Below are 12,600 nucleotides of genomic sequence, written 5' to 3'. Positions count from 1 at the left end.
CAAAAAGTGCTGGGATGAAGGACGTCTTCAGAATCCCCTTCATCCTCTGAGAAGTTTCAGGTTTTCCTTTTTCTGTGCAGGCAAGCAGCCTCCGAACAGAGTGCCGCAGCCTCGCACTTAAAAGGCTGGCCCTTTCAGCCCTTGTCTGTACCGAGCCCCGCTGATGATGCCAGCTTAGAGACCTCTGCTCAGGTAGCTGTCACTGCCGTGTGAAGCCAGCAGGCGAAGATGAATGGCATCTGCAGGCCACACAGGGCCATTTCGGCATTCCCTTAGCACCAGCTACCATGGCCTCTTTTTTTGGTCAGTCATTGTTAGTACTTTATATATAGCACTTTGGCTGCACTGAGTATGTACTTGAAGCTATCCACTGCTGTTTGTCCTGGAAATACATTTACATAGAAGAGACTGTGACTAATGCGGCTTACCTGCAGCTGTCAGCCATTGTAGGTAAGCTTGTCAAAAGTTCACATAAAAATCTGTGTGATTACTGGGTGCCTGTTTACCTCTATCTCTGATACACCTGGACCTTTCCTCTGGAAAAAAACTTGAAAATAGTCCCACTGTACATAAACAAGCCTTAACAAGCTGCAGGAAACTGTCAGACAAGTAAGCAAGAGTCACGGATGCGCCCCTGATGTATTTCATACTTCACCACCTGAAGTCTGACTGTGGATCAGGTACATAAAGCTCTTGTCTAACTTTGCATTATACAAATTGTCTGAAACAAGAGTGATGAATTCTGAATGTCTGGGGGAGCTATAATGGTCCATCTGTCAAATCCAAGTCTCTCTATTTTAGAGACAAGGATGTTGTGCGGGACAGTGTCGAATGCCTTGCACAAGTCTGGGTAGATCAGCGCTTGAAAGTAGGGCTGGGGGTCATGTAAACAGATCCACAAAGTCTGGGGCGGGGAGTGAAAAGAGGAAGAAAAGGAAAACAAGAAAATGGGACAAGATACATGCCATATATAGGGGAAAAGTACCTATGTAGTGGAAGCGTAGTACAGGAGAGTAGCAGAATACTCCATAGGCACAAACTTGTAACGGATAGAAGAACACAGAACAAACGGTGTGACACACCACTCCAGTCTGAATCCCTCTCACCCCCACAGTCCGGTCTGCTTTCACAGCCATTTCTTGCTACTAGCAGCTTTAATATTCCAGAGTTGAAGGGCATTGTAATAAAAAACCCAACTGCTTGAAGCAGCTGGACTTGCATGAAATTGTACTTTTGTTCAGATATTCTGGTGCTGCATCTAAACTGACGGTTTGATGGTAACAGCTCAAGATGGAAAGCTGTTACTAGAAGATGAAACTGCTTTAATAGGCTGTAGAACAACACAGGCCTCAAGCTAATGAAAGTCTTCAAGGGAAGAGACAATATTACGATACTGCTGGAGTTCTGTTTGTTAAGAAGACATTTTATGTTTTACGTTCTGGCAAAATGAAGGTCCTTTTAGAGATAAATTATAATGTCTACTGCCTTGCTTCTAGTGCCTATTATTTACTATGAAAAGGGGCTTGGCATTCTTTTGGTTTTGTTATGTATAGATGGTTTTGTTACATATAGATGGGTTATTTAAAGCTGTTAATGTTCTGACATCTCATTCCCTTCCCCCCTGAATACGGCTACTTAGCCTGGATGAACAGGTGATGTAGGTAATTTTGTTTTATTTTCTTTTTGAAATAGTTCTTCGTATTAATGCAGAAACACAGGCAGCGTCAGGAAGGCCCCAAGCTGACAGCAGTAAAAAGCTATTGAGTGTAATGTTTGTTCAAATGTTCCCTTTCATTTGCTTCTGAATTATTTTCCTATAACATAAAGAAAGACTGAGCTTAGGGAAATGTTCTGAATTCTGAATGTTCTGAAGTTGTAGTAATAGTGGGTTCCTTAACTAAAACAGCCCAAATAAGGGAAAAAGTTACAGCTTTCAGTCACTTTAACTGATACATTTACATTGTCTTGCTCCCAGCTTACTTGGTTTTTTTATGGTTTTATTCTCATACACTGTAATAAATGAAGATTATTTAATATGCAAGTCTTACAAAATTGTATCAGTCGAAGTAATACTGGGCATACATAATTTAACTCAAATAAGAATCAAGCAATGAATAATGAGATAATTCCCTCTTGCTTGTGTTGCTGATGCATTAATTTTTGCAGGCCTTTGCTAAAATTAGCATAAAGATCTTTAAAGAGTTCCTATATATTACTGTTTTACCTTTGTATCCACATCAGAAAAGCATTACAGAAGGCAAAACTGGCCAGCTAATAAATGCAAATGATCCTTTAAAAAAATTATTTCAATGAGCAATTTGAAGATTTTAAAAACATTTTAATTATATAGCCTAGAAAAATAATAGGAGTAAGAAGGTAAAAATACTATAGGAAACACCAAGTTTTAGCTGAATTTTGAAACTCTGCATATAGGCAGGACTCTGTGGCTTTGCCCGAGCCTGAAGTCGTGCAGGTATGTCCTAATCATAGCATCAGGATCCCGCCCGGCACTCCTGCTCACCCGTAATGAAGTCACCTCTCTCTCAGTAGAAACCAGCATTAACTGGATTTCCGCCTTCGTGAGTAAGGTGCAAGTCCTTCATCCCCCCCCAAATTATTACTGGAAGGAGGGACGGGAATTGTTACCCCACACCTACGGCCCGGTACTGGTCTGCCAGGCGTGGTGCGAGTTGTACTGGAAGAAAGGAATGGCTGTGGGGGAGCAGGCTGCTTGCATCTTGTCTTCTTGTGTTTCTTCCTTCAATGACGTAGTTGATTTCTTTTTGCTGTAAAGATACAAAATAATTAAAATCAAAAAATTAAATTTGGTCTTTGAACTGTAAATTTACCAAATCTTATGTTCTCTCACTTTATTAATTGTTGTTATCTAGATGTACGTTTAAAAAAAAAAAAAAAAAAAAGGAAAAAACCCAGTAGAAATAATGATGACATCTTGGGAATCTTGCTTTCTAATTCAAGCGGAACGCACATGGCTTTCTGTGTGAGAGCCGGTAGGAGCATAAAGGCTTGTATATAGGTTTCCCTGAGTTTTCATGATTCTTCCTCACAGGCTTACTTCCACTTGGGAGTCAATGACAAACTGGGATTATCTGGAAGACCGGACAGGCCTATAGGATGCCTTGGAACATCAAAGGTTGTTGCAAGAACTGTTTCTGTTATTGTTATTGATGTATATCTCAGATAAACATTGAATTAGTCTCTGAATGACTTTAAGTAGAATTGAAATGTAGCTTTATTTTACGCATGTAGTTTATTTTAAAGCCCTTGTAACGTGCTTTGCTGTTACGAAGGTGCATGCTCTGCCCTACTGTTAACCTGACAGACGGTTCCTAGCCATCCAGTTACGGTAGCGCTTTGGTGACGTGAACTGCCTTACCTGAAGCAGAATGTAGATCTGCATACCTAAAAAAATATTTAGGATAGAACCTAGATGTCTAATTTAGGTACTCTGGTTTTTATTAATTCAACTATTCTACACTGATTATTACTGAGATAGTTTCAAAAAACCTTTTTTCCTTCTTGGCTACTTCAGTGCTTCAGATATTTGAAAGAAAAGATTAATCTGTTTCTCTCTCAACAGATTTATCGAATCCTAGGAAAGACGGTAGTTTGCTACTCGATCATTTTTGATCTAAGTGATTTCTACATGTCTCAGGATGTGATGATGTTGATTGATGACATTAAGGTATTTATCTGTAACTTTTCCTTTGAGAAACTGACAAAAGCAGAGTCTGTAGAAGAATAAACTGTGAAGTCTGATAAACTAGAAGACTGAAAGGGCAACACTATAGTGTATATTCTTCTAGTATGAAAATAAACTTGCAGTTTATGCTGGAAAGTGTATGAAGCTGAATATCCTGTCAGCCCGGTATGAGTTCCAGTGAATATCTGTATCTGACAAAACACCTCACCCAACAGTGACTGGGAATGCTGTAATGGAACACACAAATTATCATTTGTTTCTGTGGGAAAACAAATGTCCTTGGCTGAAGAGAGGAAAGAGACTGGTCTGTTTGAGGGAAATATGAAGGCCTCACCTGGAGGAAATATTACTGACTTTGCAGAAGTATTAAATTGCCTTCCTTCCCTAACTTGGAGGCAGGCAGCAGGGCGAAGCTGACCCGTCAGTCCCCTGTGCTTGAGCAGCTACTCGCCGTGCACAGAAGGTGCCGCTGGCTAGTCCCTGCTAGCGGCTGTGGTTCAAGCCCCGGCTTCCCGTGCACACCTACCTGCTAGGCCATACGCACGGTTCTGTACCCCACACCACTGTCTGTCTGGTGGCTTAGGCTGTGATCAGTACGTACACTAGGAGGCTTTTCAGAAAACTTGTGAAACAGCAGTGCTTGAAAGCAGCTCATGTCCGTTGAAGAAATCTGTTAGTGGTTTATTAGCTGAGGTCTTTTTAATCTGTTAGGTTTTTCAGTGCTGTTATTTAAAGATAGCTTTTCTGGTATCTTGTACCGCGTATTCTGGTACGTTGTGCTTGTGTGGTTGTTTTTTTGTTGTGACTAACATATTATTTCTTACCCAGAATGCACTGCAGTTCATTAAGCAGTATTGGAAAATGCACGGTCGCCCACTCTTTGTTGTACTTATCCGTGAAGACAATATAAGGTAGAGAAAGATGAAAGCATTGTTTGCGTGTGGTATTTTCCTCACTGCAAGATTAATGGACTTCTCTTTCAAATTTCAGAGGGAGCAGATTCAATCCAATATTAGATATGTTGGCAGCCTTTAGAAAGGGAATTGTTGGAGGAGTGAAAGTTCATGTTGACAGAGTGCAGGTATGATGTTTTCCCTGGATGTTTTGTTCTTACCTCCTAGTATCGGTACGGGTATTCTTACTACTTTTGTTTTTCATGTGACTTCTGAGTATTTTATTTAGTATCATAAAATTAAGGAGTCAAGAATCAAGACTTTTTTGGTACAGTATTTGTTTTCTCTCAAAAGAAACATAGGTTTATTTTAATTCCTTTTGATGAGTCTTTTCAAAGTGATAATCTTCATAGAGGATTTTCAGAAGGGAGAAGGTGGGGGGTTTTATGTTTGTGAAATTACTACCAAAGGACAAATCTATGATGTCAAGCATTGAGGGGTTTCTTTTGATTAGATAATCAACACGGGGGGTTGGGGGGGCAAGGTGCTTCACAAATATTCAAATTCTTACAAGAACCAAGATCTAGTTCTAACATCTTTGCTGTTTGAATTAATCCTAAAGCAGGAACATTGCTTCATTAAAATGTGAAAATTACTGAGTCAGGTGCTGGCTTTAGATACCTACATGAGCTAGTTAATCTTAGGTTTGCACCTGTGGAAGAACCCCTCTTTTTGTAAGAGAGAAGACCAAAGAAACAGTTCTCATTTCTTGTTCCCTAGAAAATAATGAATTTGTACAAGGGCTGGGTGATTTGTAAATTAACTTACTCGCAGCTATTTTGGTTTAAAATGTCCTTGGAACCTTTCAGCTATTTATGTATTTCTACTGGTTACACGTGGGTCATGGAGTCAGTCTGGTTACCATTTACTTTGCCTACAGCAGATGCCATTACTGTCCACGGAAACTCTTCATTTGTTGACAGTGTTTGTTGTGGTGGTTTTTGGTGGTGTGGTTTGGTTTGGTTTTTTTTTTAAATTTAACTGCAATGACTTTCTTGCCTCACATGTGATTAAACCAATGTATTAGCAGGTGAGAAATTTCTCAATCTATGTAACATGTCGTTATTTCAAGCACTACACTGTTAGAATAGTCAGGGAGTGAACTTCCCATTCCATACTGACCTTCTGGAAAGGTGGGGTTTTTTTCTTTTTTAAAAAAAAAGTAATTAGTAGTTTTAAAGTATTTAAGATGTTGACAATCATTGGTCTTTTCTTTCTTTATCCATTAAAAACAGTACATGGTAAAGCTACGAACAAATGTTTATTTGGCTTTAAGGCACCTTAAAAACCAAGAAGCTGTATGAGGTATGATGCTTTAATACTCTACTGGGAGTGCCCGGAGGCTTCATCTGGTACTTGCAGCTGTGATTTACCACTGACAGTGGCTGAGCTGTGGTTAAGTGCCCTGATGCTTGGCCTGTGCTGCAAAGCGGCAGTCATATTCCCTGTTCTCCGCCAGTCAGGCATGCACCGGAGCCAGCAGAGGAGCCCCACAGGCCGGGTGACAGAGGGGAGGGAGGAGGACTGCTGTGAGCCCGGCTCAGGCTGTCTTCTGGTGCCAGGTTAAGGTTGCAGTTAGGCCCAGCACGGGCGATTTCTGCCCTCCCAGGTTTGTTGTTAGTCAGTGCTACTGAACTTGTGTCTAACTATGCTGTAACCCGACAGGGCAGAACGGTCCGGTTGGAAGGCAAAGCAAAACCAGATGTGGCTAATAACTGTTATTATGGCAGAAGTGAAGAGCTGGGAGCTTTTGTAGGTCGACAGAGTGGATTCAATCATGTGCAGAAATTGCTTCCAGTGGATCTGCCACTGCAGTCATTAGTGTAACAAGGCCCTAATACATTTTCATTAAACACAGTTACATACTTGCTTAATCCCCTGTAGATTTCTGAATGAAATCTATTAAATAAAAAAACCCACAAGACTGCCTTATATTTTTTCCAGAGATCAATTCTTACCACATCCATAAATACAATGTGCTAACTTCCCCGTGTGTCAGTACAACAGGTTTAATTATGTTGCAGCATATTAATTGTAAAGATTTAATTCCTGTTATGGCATTAAGCTAAGGATATAAAAACTGGTTTGGGTTAAATGGAAATAGCCTTGCATCTCTGAGGTATTCTTAAGGGTCCTCTCTCTTTTGCAGCGTTATAAAGCCTTTAAATCTTTCTTTTAGCCTTTTCATCAACGAATGGTAGATGTTGGTGATCAGTGCAGTTACTGGTGGAATATGGTGTTCTTTGTCCATCAGTTTAACTACTATCACTCAATCTTACTGCACAGTTGTCACATTTTAGAAATAGCTTTGTTTCATTATGTTTTTTTGGGTGGGGGACAGAACTTTGCTTGGTTAAGCTGTGCATTGCAGGCAAACGAACAGCAGAATCTCAGCAAAAAGGAGACTTCTGCTGCCTTAATTGAGATCTTAAGAAAGCAGAAAAATACTCTGAAATTGTAAAGGTATTTGAACTGTGGATAAAGAAACTGCTTTCTCAATGGAAACTACAAGCAAAATATTGAGATCAAAAGACAGCTATATAGTTCTGTATGCTTCTGCATCTCTTTAATTTTTTTTCAATTTGTCATTTCAGACATTAGTATCTGGAGCAGTTGTTGAACAACTTGACTTCCTAAGAATCACTGAAACAGAAGAGTAAGGCTATATGTAAATAATAATGATGAAGTATTTGATAATTAAAATATTTTTCTGAACTATGAAGAAATTATACACTTGTTTTTCAGGGCTCCTGTATTTAAGAGTTTGGAGGAGTTGGATCTTCCAAAACATTCGAAAGTCAAGAGACAGTCTAGTACTCCAAATGCTTCTGAACTTGAACAGCAACCAGATGTAAATATTAATGACTGGAAAAACAAGTCAACATATGAGATCCTGCAGAAACTTAATGTAAGAAAACTTGATAAAAATACACTGTAACTTCATTCTCATGAAATGAGAAATTATGTGCTGGTACTCTTTTTAACAGCAGCCTACTTAGATCAACATCATTACTGTCATGGTTCAATGTTAATAATATAGCTGGGAACACAAAATGTCTGATGTTCCTCTTCATACTTGAGAATCTTGTGGCCCTTCATGCTGCAATGGTTGGCTTCCATTTCTCCCAGCTACCCAAATCATCTTCTGGTAATAAATGACTATCTTGAAGGGGATCCATTTGTCATGTGTCTCATGAATAGATACTGTAGTGCTAGGCTGAATTTCAAAAGACTTCAGCAGTTGATCACACTGATGGACTGGTAATTTCTTAATGATACCAAGGGAAAGTTCCAGTCTGGCATTTTTCCTGTGTCTAGAAGAAAACTACTTGTGACTTGTTTCTAGATCCAGTGTTCGATAGGGACACACAAAGTATTCTACTGGTTTCCCTATGTCATTACAAGCATTTCGGCTGTAAATGGCAGGACCCAACGGCAGAAAATCAGAAAACATTACTGAGGCCAAATTATTACAACTTAATTTGGACCATCGAGAAGCCACTGCAAGCAGCGGTGACAAGGATACAGCATACATAGGGTATGAAATAGTTGTGAAGTCCCCTTAAAAACAAAATTTGTAGACTTTTTTCTTAATTAAAAGAAAAAAGGCCCTTTGGTTTCACTTGAAATTTTTAGTAGCTCTTCTGGTTTTGCTTCACTGAAAATCTGAAGGCTGTTTGTGGTTATGTTGTTGCTGTTTTTTTAAGGACTGCAGTTGCCTAGCAAGTCAAGCGTTACTCTCTAGTATACTGCTTAAAAGGGAAGGACCGAATTTTATCACCAAGGAAGGTAAGAGCTTCTTTTGTTTTGCTATTCTGAGTATTTCAGGAAGCAGCTGTATGTTCAGTTGTAATGAATATGAATAATGGCCATACAGGCAAGCGGTTGCATAGCTATTTTCTTTGCCATTTAAAGCAATTTCTACATTAAATGGGACATGCAAATTCATAATGTGGTGGGGAAAGAGCTGCCAAATATATGAACTCTTAGATTGTCTGTAGGCTGGTGCTGTATCTTGTTGTAATTTTGAACATGTATATGTAAAAAGTAGGGGATTTGACCTTGTATAGAAAACGGAGACTGAAGACAAGTTTGTGTGTCTGTAAGTCTCACATGTGTGAAGCTTTATACTGATTTTTTTTTACTTTTGTGTAATCAGACTTCAATATATCTGTGAAGCTTACTCTAATTTTGTATTATGGCATTGTAATAGAGCACAGGACTTAAATTCATGTAAAATAATTCAGAAGGGGCTACCACAGCTTGTGGCTTTTGTGCTGCAAGATTTGGTGGTTGCTGTGTTGTGGTTTTTTTTTTTTTTCCAAAGACAGCTTATTAGCTGTCTTTGAGTATATAAATACTCCTCACAAAAAGAGGAATGTTAAGATCAAATAATATTCTCTTAGTTATTCATCAAGCAGTATAACTTACCACCTCATGTTATAGAGCCTTGCTTCATAATTTTGACATAAGACAGCTGGTTCTTGTGATGAAGAGTTGTCATTTTGACATAAACGTACATTATATCCATATTGCTATATTAAAAATGTCATGGAGAATAACGTAAAGTGTAATAAAATTCCTTGGCTGACACACAGTGCATTGTTGAAATACAATGTGAATCCAAAGTCATGGTCTGAGACTGAGTGTTAGGCACCTGTCGCCACTGTTCCCTTACTGTTGTTGGGCTTTGAGAGCCTCAGGAGCTTGCTTTAGTCCTCTTTAGGTTGTGTCCTTCTCTGCTCTGGAAATAACTTGAGGCAAACTTCCTAACCTTTGTAAGCAACCAGCATAACTGCTTTTGACCATTAGATCATGACAATGAACTTAAAAACTCTCTTGAAATTATTTAGATCAAAGAAAGTACTGTTGTGCTGCTGACTGTTCAGAGCTAACTTCTAGAGACCTTTTTGTGCCATCCCATATGAAACAGTAGATGATGATAACCTTTTTAATATGCACCTTGCATTAAAGTGTCTGAGTCACTGACTCAAAGTTCCTGTCCTCCTATGACTGGAGATTACTGAGACTGACATTAAATAATCACACAATCAATAAAACATAAATCTAAAAATAAAAGCTGCAGAACCTTGGGTGTTCCAGCTGTAAGGCCCAGGCTATGATTTTGTGAGTCAACTTCTGCTACTGTTGTTACAGATGAACTTGTTGTTCATCAGTAAGTGCCTGGCAGGAAAAACACTGCCATTCCATCTGAGGATTTAAAATGGAGAAGCTAAATGAAGTCTAAATAATGGAATATTTGTCAGCACAGTTACCTTTAACGTAACAGCCCCCACTTGACCCCTGCACAGTTGAAGATATGTCAGTAGAGCAAGCCGGTGCACTACGATCAACTGTGAGCTGGCAAAAGAATGGTAGCTATTGTTCTGATTAATGTAATTAATATACTTCATGCCTTCTCTGAATCTTGGACTATCTACTTTGACTTAAAAGCAGTGCTCTTGCCGTTTTCTGTCTTTTTTTTTTTTTTTTAGGTTGTATCTGTAGAGCTTGATGCTACTTTAATACATAACACTTCACAAAATGTTCTCTTTGGGTTTGGCACACAGAGAATCAGCTTGGAGGAGAGTAGTAAATCAGTAATATAAGGCCTTATATATCTGTCCAATATCCCCTGTTGTACTGTGCAACAGTGATCATCAGCTTCGCAAGAGTAGCACTGCAATGCACCTGATGACCAAACCTAGCTCGCACCGGCACTGAGGTATCTCTGTGGGCCCCTTACTGTGGTTATTCAGGGCAGAGCTGCAAAGCCGTGAAGGAGCCTCTCTCTCGCACTCTCCCAGCTTCCTGTAAACTGAAAGTCTCAAGTCCCACATGATTAACCAGGTGATCTGTTGTTCATACCTGAAGTTAGAAACACCTTGTGCCATGGCTAGCAGCTATTACAAACTGTCCAAACGTAACACCACTTCAGTGACCTACGCTGTCAAACACAGGACTTCCCTGCTGCTTCCTGGAGGCTTTAGCTCTACAAAGAGGCAAGAGAGTATCCACGTCCTGTATCCAAAACACAGGCTGCAGTCTGAGGATGCACCTTATGATGGGGGTGTACCTTTACAGGCCAAATCTGTACGTAGATTAATTTTCCCAATGTACTGCAAGAATAGGTGATATCACAGGTTTCCTTATAGCATGAGCAGCAAATTCAGCAGAAGTCTGGTTTGGCTTCTTGCATTAAGAACATACAACTGGGTGATATGGGACTTGATTGCATCTAAATTTTAAGCACAATAGGTAAGAGCTTTAAGAAAGCTGATTCAGAATTGACTGATCTCATCAAATTTATGTTATTGGTATTAAGTGAAAAACTGCATCTTTTCTGCTTGTGTTTGTGTGTTTTTTAAAATGCATTCAGGTACCGTTGCTGAGCATATTGAAAGAATCTATAGACGGGCTGGCAGCAAAAAGCTCTGGTTTGTATACATACGTCATGTTCCAATTTTTTTTTCCTAATGGGTTTATAGAGAGTAAAGCCGGATCCTTCCACACTTAAAGGGGGGGAGCAGGGGGAGGACAGCTTTACTGACAAAAACGGTTTGTTGCAGCTTAAGATCTGGCCTATAATGCTTTAAAAAAAATTAAGAAGTCTTTTCTTACTGTTATCTTTTAAAATATTGAAGAGTAATTAGCTCGTTTTGCTTTGAGTGCTACTGCTGATGTACAGTTCTCATTAAATGGAAATGATGAGAAAAGAATCCTAATATTCTTATTTCTTACAGGGCATGATAAAATATTATCAATAGCTTTCTGTAGCAAGGCTGGTGATCAAATATAAATCAGTTAAATTGATACACTTACACAGTTTGTTTATTGCCCCAAAATAATTTGCTTTAAGCCTGACTTTGTCACAATAACTTTAAAAGGTTTCAGCAAGTAGGTTGGTATTTACATGTTGTTTATTAATTTCTTTGCCCTGAAGCTCAGTAGAAATTTAATTTCTTCTTATCAAAGAAATGAGTTGAGCCTGTCCTGAATTGTGCTCACTCTCTGTAACTATTCCTAACAGATGAGTCTGTAAATATAAAAACTGTTTCTCATTTTTTGTTTTAGTCTGTTCATAGGGTAAATGGGCCTTTGCCAATACTAAGGTAGAACCAAAATACCTTGCTGGTATTTTTTGTAAAAAATTAAAATCAAAAGTATTTTTAGAAACAAAATATGTAAACTGTTTTTCATTTCTCTTCCATGATTGCCATGTGACATACATATAGGTTGGTGTTGCGCTACAGTGCTGCATTTGCACAGAAATTTTCTTCTTCTATAGTCCCACACATTACTACTTTACTGGTACATGGGAAACAGGTAAAGTGCCCAGAAGTCTGAAATGGAGCTCCGTGAGATATTTTTTTGGCTTATTTGCATTTTGATAGTATCAGCTAATGCATTTTTGAAATGCTTTGCTCTTGATCTTAAGAAGTGCATAGCAGTTTTCACAGGAATCAACATCAACTGTCTGAATTTTTTACTAACACTACAGAATATTACAACTCCTCCATTATCCCTGTGGATAAATGATTCTCAGCCGCCTCAAAGCCTGTGCTAGAAAAGCTCAAATACAGGTCTATTAGGTTTGTATTTTGTCAGGAAATTATCATTAAAACTATTTATATCTTTAACCATCAACTGAATATATAAAAAAATGTTTTTCTTAGAAGTTACAGCTAGTTTTTAACTTAGCCGTTTACAAAAGTCTCTTCTTTTCATGCCACACACGCGAAGTATTACCTCAGCATGGAAAACAGTCTTGGTGTTACGGTGTTATATGTGTTGTACTTTTCTCTTGCAAAATCTTTCAAACTCCTCCTTAAATAGACTAAAAAATTACCGAGGTTATCTTGCAAAATGATGAAAATGTCACAAAAGAGAAGCTGGCAGCTCTTGCCTGTCTGTTTTCAAGAT

At 38.8% G+C, this 12,600-nt stretch overlaps 1 protein-coding gene across 6 annotated transcripts in view; it reads left to right on the top strand.

Moving 5' to 3' along the window:
* PHKB (phosphorylase kinase regulatory subunit beta) overlaps positions 1-12,600 on the top strand; it is an 84,579-nt gene that overhangs the window by 56,603 nt on the left and 15,376 nt on the right. For 5 of the 6 annotated variants that reach the window (XM_086468914.1, XM_086468915.1, XM_086468917.1 and 2 more), the window contains 8 exons: positions 3,071-3,154; positions 3,602-3,706; positions 4,553-4,635; positions 4,715-4,805; positions 7,272-7,333; positions 7,423-7,585; positions 8,385-8,466; positions 11,057-11,114. In XM_086468914.1, coding sequence (XP_086325040.1) covers positions 3,071-3,154; positions 3,602-3,706; positions 4,553-4,635; positions 4,715-4,805; positions 7,272-7,333; positions 7,423-7,585; positions 8,385-8,466; positions 11,057-11,114 — 728 coding nt within the window. Of the gene's footprint in view, positions 1-3,070; positions 3,155-3,601; positions 3,707-4,552; positions 4,636-4,714; positions 4,806-7,271; positions 7,334-7,422; positions 7,586-8,384; positions 8,467-11,056; positions 11,115-11,912; positions 12,004-12,600 lie in introns of all 6 variants that reach the window. The other variant, XM_086468916.1, reaches the window with a different exon arrangement.

This window comes from Leptosomus discolor, chromosome 8 (genome assembly GCF_034619465.1).
Source record: "Leptosomus discolor isolate bLepDis1 chromosome 8, bLepDis1.hap2, whole genome shotgun sequence".
NCBI lineage: Eukaryota > Metazoa > Chordata > Aves > Leptosomiformes > Leptosomidae > Leptosomus > Leptosomus discolor.
Note: the sequence above shows the minus strand (reverse complement) of the source record. Positions and strands in the feature narration are given on the sequence as shown.